The sequence below is a fragment of the Excalfactoria chinensis genome, chromosome 22 (assembly GCF_039878825.1).
Source record: "Excalfactoria chinensis isolate bCotChi1 chromosome 22, bCotChi1.hap2, whole genome shotgun sequence".
Classification (NCBI taxonomy): Eukaryota; Metazoa; Chordata; class Aves; order Galliformes; family Phasianidae; genus Excalfactoria; species Excalfactoria chinensis.
The window spans coordinates 3,954,572-3,965,275 of record NC_092846.1 but is presented as its reverse complement, the minus strand read 5'-3'; the positions used below and the strand labels follow the sequence as shown (position 1 = coordinate 3,965,275).

Below are 10,704 nucleotides of genomic sequence, written 5' to 3'. Positions count from 1 at the left end.
GAAAACACAATCAACCAAACCTGGTGTTATAAACAGCCCTTTTAGCTTTAACATAGAGGGGGAAAAAAAAAGCCTCTTCTGACTGTACGTTGCTATTGGGCCAACTCCATCAGCACAGCCCAGACCCAGCAGCTCTGCACCTACCCTCACACTCCCAGCATCAGCACAGCCCTAAGGCATGCAGCTCTGCTCCTTGTAAACCGATCTCACTGCTCCCGAAGAGATGAGCTGCTGCAGTGATCTGTTACACACACACTGCTCAGGAAAAGACCGTCTTTAAACAGGAAGCCTAAAAAGGAGAAAAAAGTGCCTTGTTAACTCTTTAGGCCCTGAGGCTTTGCTAGTAAAACATATGGTGAGAATTACCAGCCAAAGCAAAGCAGAGCAGCTCACAGTGGACAAAATACCCTGCAAATGCTACCTTGGTTTACAACTCATACGCTTGGTTTTTTTACTGTAGAAACAAAAAACCATCAGTAAAAAGCAGTTTTTTTTGTTCAATGTAGCCCCAAAGGTGAAACAGGCAAAAGGTTTCCTCCCTCTTAATGGAAAGCTTAAAACTCTTCCTCTCAGCACCCCACATATTATAATCAGGGACGTCAAAATGTTTCTGAATCTAAAGCTCAACATCACAGCAGTCCTTTAAAACACCCCACAAGGTTACATGGCAAAAGCGTTACACCTTTCCTTACAGAGTATAAATCCCCACCAAAAAACCTCCCTTTTCTTCAGAGGCCACAGACAAACCTCACTGCAGACCTATTCTTTTGTTCTTTTCTTTAGTTTTGTCAATAAAGGCAGAAAAAACCCCAAAAAGGCTGTATTTGTTCATTTCTAGAGGTTGCTGCTCTGCTGGTTTCTGATGTAACCCCTTACATCCTCCACTCAATGGGGGATTCAGATCCTGGTCCTCGCCCTCAGGCAAAACATATGTTCCACTCCAACCTGAATCCAATGGGGATGTTTGCAATGGAATAATTGTTTTATGTTTATTAATCACCTGCATGCAAATAGGTGCCAATGAAAACACCAGGCAGAGCCTCCGCCAGACTCTACCATGATCTAATAGCACCACAGCCCAGCTTTGGTGTCAGAAATAATGACTGCCTCCAATAAGGAGGCACTGCAACTTTGATATGCAGTGACAAAAACATCACATCAGCTCACCCCACAATGATGAGTTTGAAAAAGAGACAAAAAAAACCTGCAAAAACATTCAACATCGGTGGTAGAATTAGAGATGCTGCATATTAAGCTGAACAACTACATTAATGCAACATGAAGAGGTGAGATTTCAAACACAAACTAGAACACTACTCATGTTAAATGTGACCTGCCAGGGGAAAATCATGCTAGGAACTCCTTGTGGGTGGGAAAAAACACAAGACAGTTTGAGGTTTAAGGCAGCCAGTTTCAGTGAAATCTTTCAGAGTTGTGCTGGTGGCTTTAAATAAAACCAATTGCAGACAAGAGTACAACAAAGAACTGATAATGAGACTAATTCTGGAAAGAATTAAAGACCACATAGTCTGATGGGACTTCAGATTCAGATTTAAGGGTAGCGTTAGAAGGCAGGATGAGTAAAGGCACAAGTGCTGCAAGTTTATTCTGTGACACTGAGTGAGGCTCAGCCTCCAGTTTTCACGTGTTCAGCAATACCTGGTTTACAACTGGCAACTTTCTGAAGAGAGAAAGATTTCTGCATTCACTGAAATGGAGCTGAGCCTATTAACTTCGACAGAGTCAGGATTTCAGGGTAAACCCATGCATGGTACCAGCAGCAGTGGTGGTGCCTCAGCCACGTCCTGAACACCAACTATACAGAGGATATCAATGCAAGTACCCTAAAAACATACAACAGAGCCAAGCCAAAAAAGCCAAAAGGAAGCAGAGCTGATGAAAGATGAAGTGGAGGAATTATTTACTTCAGCACCCCCAGGAAGGACCAGTAGAATCAAAAGATGGAACTGGCATAAATGTCAATCTTTATTCAATCTCCCAGCACAGAACACGCCTTGGGTGCTTCAAATGAATATTAAAAAACCAAAAAACACAGTAAGAAAGTTGAAGAAAGACCTCAGGGGTTAAGACAATGCTTTTAGAAGGGGTACATTGTCCACTTCATGGATGCCATCTTTGTCAATGAATCGGGCGTTGAAAGAAGTCAGATTTAAGACGAAGCGTTTCTGAAGCTGTTCAAAAGACAAAGACAAAGGAGGTAAGATTCATTCACAGCTTAAACAAAAGAGATCAGCATTACTTAAGGGAAATGCTGTTGCTCATCAGAATTTCCATCCTGTTCTTGTTGCCAATGTTTAACATCACCAGAACTAGGGTGATTTTCACAGCTCAGGAAACATTCAGTACAATTTTGTTACAATACTGTCCATGTTAGACCAGAGATGCCTGTTAGCATAGGAGACATTTAAGGAGGAAGACAGAGCAGGCTGTAACTTAGGGCACAGCATATGCATCAAAAAGAATTTAAACAGAACCCTGTTAGAACAAGTCTTCCTAATGTTTCCCTACTTCTTTCTTCCCAATGATATTGAATTCAATCTCAAAGACAAGGACAGAGAATATTCTCCTTCAATAAACACCTCAGAGTCCGAAATGATACATTTACATTAAAATAGATTATGAACTTTGAGGTCAAATCTTCACCTCAATTAGACTTAAATATCACTTCACAAGCTGAAGAGAAGTACCTCCTAGTTGAGTGTAACACAAGTAACAGAGGGATGCTTGCATTACGTTCAGGAGCAACATAAAAGAAAGTCAAAGACTGTCTGTATCAATATTATGCTAAGCATGAAAGAAGCAGAAGTAAAGAAAAGCAATTAAGCTTAAAGTTTATGTTCTGGAGGACATGAACCATGCTAAGACAACGCAAGCGCCCACAAATCCTTTTCCTCAGTAGCTATTCCACATCTGGTCAATGTGCATTTATTATCCCTTCTGGCAAAGTGAGCAAAGTATGCGACAAGAGGAACAGGAAAATATCAGCAAATGAACGCAAACAAACATTCCTTTCTCAGGATCACAAGGACCCACGTTTGGCAACTCACCTCCTCTAGACATTTCTTTAGGAGCTCCACAGCTTCCTCACGTGTGATACCTGAAAGAAAACATCCCCAGATTGATTTAATTAGAGGCCATCTCTCTCAACAGAAACTTTATTAAATTTAAACAACTTTTCAGCTGAGCACCAACAAACCTTACTTCCCAGCTCACAGAAAACACTTTCCAGATGTACTGAGGACGCCCTGAGCTGAAGCACTCACGCTGCAACAAGCCATTGAGAATCGATTTGTTACACTGAATGGGAAGCATGACGGAATTTTGCCTCCCATGGCCAGGGAGCAGGCTTTGGAGGAGTCCAGCCGCCCCTCTCCCCTCAAGTTTATTACAGTTTTAAATCAGCTCCATCTGTCCACAGCCGGCTGCAAGTCAGTGACAGTAGGCGGAGATTGGTTTTAGTGCTATGTTCCCTGCTGGGTATTAGTTTTAATAATGGGAAAGGCACGTGTGTGATGCCCCTGCTATTCTCACACATTAGGATAAAATCCAGCACTGGAAAGGGATGGCAAGCCATGACAACCTATTGTCGTTTACTGTTTTTCCTCTTTTCACAAGGAGTGATGAAAATGTGGCTCCATCATTTGTAAAGGACATTGCTAGAAAGCAGCTAAGCTCCGTGGATCTCATTTCTAAAGCTTTTGTTCCAGACTCACATTCACTGTTCAGTTAAAAGAGCTCCCATTAAAATAAAATTGCCATCTTACAGCTGCTTTTCTTGCAGTAGATAGATGGAAGGATTGCTAAGTGAACAGATTCACTGTGAGAATAAATTCAGCTTTGCACACAGTAAGGAGTAAAGTCAAAGATGTCATTAACTGCAGCTCCAGCTTTGCACATCTCCTCATCTGAAAAACAGGGATGGAGCTACAAGCATACACAATTATAATCAACTACTGTGCCAATTGACCTTCAGCACCCCCAAGTTCTGAAATAACCTTGCTAAGAAGGAACGTCTTTTCACTTCTATATTTTCAATATACCACAAATGAAACCAACCCAAGACATGGAGCAAAAAGAAGGGGGACTGAACTCTGAAGATCAATATTCTGGCTCTGGACGCATCAAACTCACACTTTAAGCCTTTAAGTTATTAATCAGCAATGGGAGAATATGTCTCTCTGCAGGCTCCACTTACCTGGCTTGTAATAGCGATCCAGGATGCTGAGGGTAAGGAATGCACCATACCCATGTGCTGCAAAGGGAGCTTTAGCCAGAGCTGCAAGGTAATCCATGTAATAAAGGGCAGGACCTTCATGGTCATCATAGCCAGCCAGGAGAAGGTTGACATGGTAAGGGGTCTGCAAACAGAAACACAGCTTTGTTAGAGCAGCCACACACAAGGCTTTGGATCTTAATTATCAGGCAGAACAGCAACACAGGTTTTGCAATTCTTTATGACAAAATGACAAGCAATTGACATCTACGCTCTTCACAGGACATGCTGGACTTCAGTATAAGAGCAGATGAAGCCTCCTGGTGTTACAGCACACAGAATCTTCTGATTCTATGTACTGTAAAGTACAACCCTGCCTTGTATTATTTAAGATTCCACGGCGCATTCAAACTAAATAAAAACTTCAATCATGTTTCCACAAAGGATTCTTTAATTTCAACATAAAACTTGAGGGTTTTTACTGTCAACACGGGAGCACAATGTGAGCATTCTGCAGTTTGTAAGAACCCCTGTTAATTTAATATGCTCTTTTCTCAGTCACGCTACTGTTAACCAGAGACCATTTCAGCACACATGAAAGCTTATAAACGGTGCAGCGTGAACAGATATATACAGTGTTGCACTGCCTTAATTGGCAATTAATTTTTTATTGCATGTACCAAACTTAATCTTTACTATTTTGCTAAACTGATCACATGAAGCTCTAAGGAACTGGTTTGTTGCCGTTTAAAATTGACTAAGATGTTGCAATGCTACATTGCCACGATGTACCATTCATCTTACTGCTTACAGATATTCTGCTATGCTTTAACTATGCAGCCGATTCCTTTAATTAGGCTGCATTTTATTTGTTCTCCAACATCACACAAGCTGATATTTAAAAGCCATGACACAAGATCACTCAAATCACTGTGTGACTCTGAATTACCAACACTGGCATATGTGAGACACTCAACAATGAATAAATGGTGTTACACAGACTCCAATCTGTAAGCTATTTTTCAGCTTTACGTTCTCCTACTAAAGGGCTGAGACAACTTCTTAATTGCAAAGAAATTGTTACCCTACTATTCAAGAAAGGTAGGTTTAAACATTAGAATACATGATCTATTTATTACTTCCCTGATAAGTGAAAATACTCTCATACACTGAGCCTTCCTGTTGAGTTTACACAGGAGGACTCAGTTCACATGCTCATACAGAGACATTTATGCTCACAGTGCAGTAAGAAGCAAATACAACTACATGGAACTTAATTGTAATAAGTGAGCATCTCTCCATTTCCAAGGCTCTATTTCAAACTAAACCCAGGTCCAGTGTCCCAAGCTCCTCAGAGAACTGCTGTGGGCAAAGGGTGACCAAACACGTGGCATGGCTGTCACTCCAGGATGAATGAAGCTCCCCCACATTTGCCATTAGAGGCTGTATTTTCTCGCCGCAAGTAGCTTTGCACTTTATGCTGTTTGATTTAAAATAACTGCAGCAATTAAGGCACGTGTGAAATTCTTCAGAACTTACAGCTGAAGAGAACAGCTGTGATAAATACACCAAACCAACAGGAGCGGGAGGCTGGGCTGCGACAGGCAGCGGTGTGACATCTGGCGGAAGCCAAAGTCACAGCAAGGGGGAGGGAGAAAGGTGGGCGTGAGGAAGCATCCTGCCAAGTGTGGACAAGGAGAGAGGAACTGACAGCCTTCCCTTGGACTCAGGCCAGAGCCTGTCACCTATAATTAAACACAGCATCACAACACAACAAGAAGTTGAACTTCAAAGGGTTTGAGGGGCAGAGGGGGATTTTTCCTGTTCCCCAACGCTGTGCACACTCAGTTGTACATCCAACATATAACACTGGCATTTCATTCAGCAGGTGAATCAATGTGGAGGCAGCAGTGGAAGAGGAACTGTAGCACCACTCACTTACTCCAAAGCCAACAGTTTCTAAATTTACACCACTTACAAATGAAAAACAAGCAGCTCCCTTCAGACACTGCTTTAGAGTATAAAACCCTGCATGAAAGCTGAACTATGCCTTGCAAGAACACCAGTTCTGACACATGTGCCCACCACCTACAGCAATGTCCTCAGCACAGGGAAAGTAATGTGACAAATAAGTTGCACTATCCATGTAATGTCCTTATTACACGACTTTGTGCATCACTGTCTGTGTGAACAGAAGAAAGCTAGCCATTCTCTTCAACTTACAACCTACTTCAACTCCAGTAACAGCTCCACGTCTGCATGCTTTGCTAAAGCTTGCAAGCTTTGCTAAAGCAGCAATCACACTCTAATTAGAATGGTCTCAAAATTTATCAACATAAATGTTATACTGTGCAGATGCCTCACTGTACCAGCTGGTGAACACTGTTTGTTTTCCCCTTCCATTTTTCATGCTTCTGTTTCTACTCAGAAAGTAAAGCTCACAAGTGAAAGCACTGCCTGACAGCAGACATTTACTCCAGAGAATATTTATTAGTAAGGTCTGGAGAAAAGCAGGGGAAACACAATCTCCCTCAGTAGTGTGAAGCAGATTTTAAACTGTGAAATAGCACTATTAAAAAAGATGTGCATTGCAAGGTAACAAAAAGCTAGCAGTGCCACACACTCAAACTGTCAGAAATAAAGGTAACCACGCTGCAGAGATTCATATTAGTACTGGCTTGTCTGCAAATATAAATGAAATCTAACTAGACAGCATAGGGAAGAACCTAGAACAATTTTATCATACACATAGTTCACTTAAGAGCTTCCAGGAATCCTACATGTAACTTAAGGTGATTACACAGAGCTGGTGTTAATCTTTGTATTACATCAAGTTTAAAAAGGCACACAAAAAAAAAGAGGAAAAAGAAGTTCTAATGGCAAGGTTGGTATAATCAAATTCTAAATGCACGAGAAGTCACGATGTGCTCTCAGTACAGAGATCACTGTAGTGTGACAGTGTCAGAGTGCACCACTTGCTCTGGGGCATCACCATCTGCAACAGCACAACATTTCGTCTCCAGTAAATAAACACATCTGCCTTTGCCAGTGCCCTCCCCACTGTGCTGCCCATCTGGAGCAGGTGACATGGAAGACAAGCAGGGGCTCAGGAAGCAGGAGAGGCACGGGGAGGGATCAGGCCCCAAGGGACACGGCACAGAAGACAGTGCTACATCACGCCACATGCTGCCAGCCAAGGATGCCAAAACCTCTGCTAAATTACTCCTGTTAGTGGTATTTAAATCCTATTATGAAATGGTTGCTCCTGCACACAGGCAGGACATTCAATATTGCCTCACCTGTATAACACAAGAACCCTGCAATGAGTTATTCCGCTGACTTGCTCTACAGTGCACAGCTCTGTGCCTCGCTCCACACATGCCTAATGCTCAGCAACAAAGCTGATGTTGAAAGGGGCCTGTATGTGCCCATGTAAAATATGATTTCAAGCCTGTGAAGTAAACTGCTGGAATAAGCACCAACCTCATTTACCCATGTCCAATCCCTGCCAGATTTGTTCAACTTCATTTTCAATATCCTCTTTGCTCTTGTTTTGTTCTATGCAGCATGTTGAGAATAATGCGAACCAAGTAATTCCTAACCCTGGATCTTTAGAAGTCAGTTTGCCCCTCCTGAAAACACTAGAACATTTAACAAGAAGAATTAAGCCTTTTCTCCTGAGGAAACAACATTTATTTAAACACATGTTATGCCCATTTATCGCATTGGGAAAGCACACATCCAAGGACATTATTGTGCACACAGCCAAACAAGATGAAAGACAAACAGAAGTTCTCACTTCACTGTTCTTCAAAGGGTATCCCAGCATGACAGCTGGAGAATCACTGACGGGATGCATTTATTAGCAACACTTTGAAAGAAATAAACATGAGAAAAATCAGTAATTTGAGGAAAAAAATATAAAGCTTCGACTTGGATTTCACATTCCTTGAAAGCCTCATGTTGCTGTTTACAAAAGGGACTTGTTTTGCTAAGCACATCAAACAGCTTTGCTCTATTAAATCATTTTCCAAGAAGATTAAACGGATTCAGAGTATTTGCATGAAAACTAACAACCTTATCTCAATGTCAAGGAGCCTTAACGCACTTAGCTGTACTCAACGTTTGTTACAAGATGTTTATTAGGGCCAAATATGAAATCTTAAGACCACAACTGTATCAGTTGTCAATACCCAATAACTTTCCTGAACATGCAAATCAATAAGTAACAAGAAATGCCTTTTCCAAGTGAATCCATACACAAATACAGAAGCCGACACCTTTCCATCACTTTGACCATCATCTTTTGCTTATTACTCACCCGACTCCGAAGATAATCAGCCAGATTCCGCCGTGTGAAATTTGCAGCTGCAGTAGGAGACAATTCGTAACCTGGAGGAGAAATGAACACGGTAAAAAGCCACATTCACATTTAACTTCACGTTCTTTTTCCATGCTTTTTTTGAAACACTAAGTTAAGTCTTTAGTATCAAAGTATTACGTCATTTAATCTGTCTCATTCTGGTTTGTTCTGTAAGCTATAGTTACGGAGAAGACCATGCAAAGAGCCCTCAGAGTCCAGGTAGCTCACAGCTGTACACAGCATTCAAACACACCGCTGGAAGAAGTTAAATACTACAAGCATGCAGCCGGAATTTCTCAGCCACACGTAACAGGAAAGCTGCTCACAGCAAACATGCAATGGATCCCTTCCTTAAAGGTTGTGTTAAAAACAGCTCAGTAAGGCTGGAGATAACAAGACCCTTCACTCACCATTTCGCATTTTGTAGAGCTGAACGTTCTTCTGGATATATTCTGCAAACTGCACAGTGTCTCCAGCCTCCCCCACGCACAGCAGCAAGATCTTCTCGCTCATCTTAAACATTTTATCGTGGTCTAGACAAAGGAAGCAAACAGATGTGAAATACAGTTTTATGCAGAAACACCACTGGCTGTAAAAGTGAGGATTATCAACGACAACATACAGCTTTCCTGGTAACATTATAGAATGCTGGGCTTGCACTGAGTGCTACACCCTGTAAACATCCTTCTAGCCCGTCATCTTACAACAAGAGGAAGGAAAAGCCATTTCTGACCATCTTAAAGGCTTGAGAACTCCCCAGATGTTTTCACACATCAAGAAGCCAAACAGATATTGCAGCCACGCACACACCTCGCGTCGCTCTTACTTCCTTTTCTCCATGAAAAGGAGATCTCCATTCCCTTTAGCAGGAATACAACCCAGCCCTTCCTCCTGCCCCCTTATTCCTCTGGGACGCATCCCATCCCAGAGCGTGATTTAGGCCAACAAGAGACTCTTATCTCGAGCATTAAGCTAATACAACCACCCGGAACACACAGCAGCTCAGAGTGCCGGCTTGACACAGACCAGCAGCCCCTAATAGGAACCAGGCCTGATTTAAAGGCCCTCACAGCGCTCCTGTACCTCACATCACGGGCCTGGCAGCCCCCGGCCGCACAGGGGGACGAGGCCTAGCACAGCCAGGGGCAGCACAGAACAACAGCAGCGCCGCTCGACCCTCACCGTGCTTCATCTGGACGATGCTGGAAGCCGCCACGGTGTCAGCAGCCACCAGCACGTAGTCGGGGCCCTGGATGCCGATCAGATACTCCATGGCGGCCGCGCTCCGCCGCCCCCTCCGCTCCGCGCCGTGACACAGCGATGCGCCGCCACCTCCGCGCCTGCGCCGGCGCGCTGTAATGACGTCACATCCCGCGGGAGTCACGTGGGGAGAGGTTGGGCTCTGCTCTCCTTTAGCTCCTGCTCGGTGCGATAAAAGCTGGCTTGGTTTGCACGGCCTGGAGCTGAGAGCACCGCTTGGAAATGCAGCTGGAGGCCTGAGAGGAGCCTGCCCCAAAGCCTGCCCCAAAGCCTGCCCCAAAGCCTGCCCCAAAGCCTGCCCCAAAGCCTGCCCCAAAGCCTGCCCCAAAGCCTGCCCCAAAGCCTGCCCCAAAGCCTGCCCTGCGAGGCAGCACTAAATGCATTGGAAATGAAGGCCTGGCTCTGCTGCAGCCTCTGATCTGTGCCTTCAAAGGGAGCTGAACTGTTTGGAGAGGCAGCAAAGCCCCTCCAGCCAGCGCAGGGATTGATTCACTGCCCAGCTCTGTGTCAGCAGCGGCTGCCGTTCCCTTTTTCCCCCGCTCCAAACCTATTTCAGTTTCTCAGTGCTTTGTCTGAGGTGGCCACCGAGCATCCAGCAGCTTCCAGGTGTGGCTGTATAGTAGGTAATGGATAACAAGAGAAACAAAACAAACCCTCTAATGGTCTGACTGCAGCACCGTCCTGACCAGTGCTGGCACATGTTTATCGATTAGAGCCCAGCAAACACGTTGCTAAGTGCAGCTCCACAAAGAGCCAACCCCACACCAATGAAAGGGGCCACCGAAGCATTAAAATCCCACGGTTGCTGTAAAGGAAGCAGCCCCAGGCCATAAAATGCTGGATGCTG

At 43.8% G+C, this 10,704-nt stretch overlaps 1 protein-coding gene across 1 annotated transcript; it reads right to left on the bottom strand.

The window, feature by feature from the left end:
• Positions 1-1,968: 1,968 nt before the first annotated feature.
• On the bottom strand, positions 1,969-9,964 carry PSMB2 (proteasome 20S subunit beta 2). The gene is made up of 6 exons (XM_072355474.1): positions 9,780-9,964; positions 9,008-9,130; positions 8,556-8,626; positions 4,217-4,379; positions 3,069-3,118; positions 1,969-2,192 (listed from the first exon to the last, which is right to left on the bottom strand). Exons 1-6 carry the CDS (start codon positions 9,868-9,870, stop codon positions 2,085-2,087), a joined length of 606 nt encoding a protein of 201 aa, XP_072211575.1. The 5' UTR covers positions 9,871-9,964; the 3' UTR covers positions 1,969-2,084.
• Positions 9,965-10,704: the final 740 nt, after the last annotated feature.

Excerpts from the sequence above, each read along its gene's own strand:
- PSMB2 (XM_072355474.1), bottom strand. The coding sequence starts at position 9,870 with ATGGAGTATCTGATCGGCATCCAGGGCCCCGACTACGTGCTGGTGGCT. Across the intron at positions 8,627-9,007 it reads GCTCTACAAAATGCGAAATG|GTTACGAATTGTCTCCTACT; the intron begins GTGAGTGAAGGG and ends TTTCTCCTCCAG. Across the intron at positions 4,380-8,555 it reads CTGATTATCTTCGGAGTCGG|ACCCCTTACCATGTCAACCT; the intron begins GTGAGTAATAAG and ends TTCTGTTTGCAG.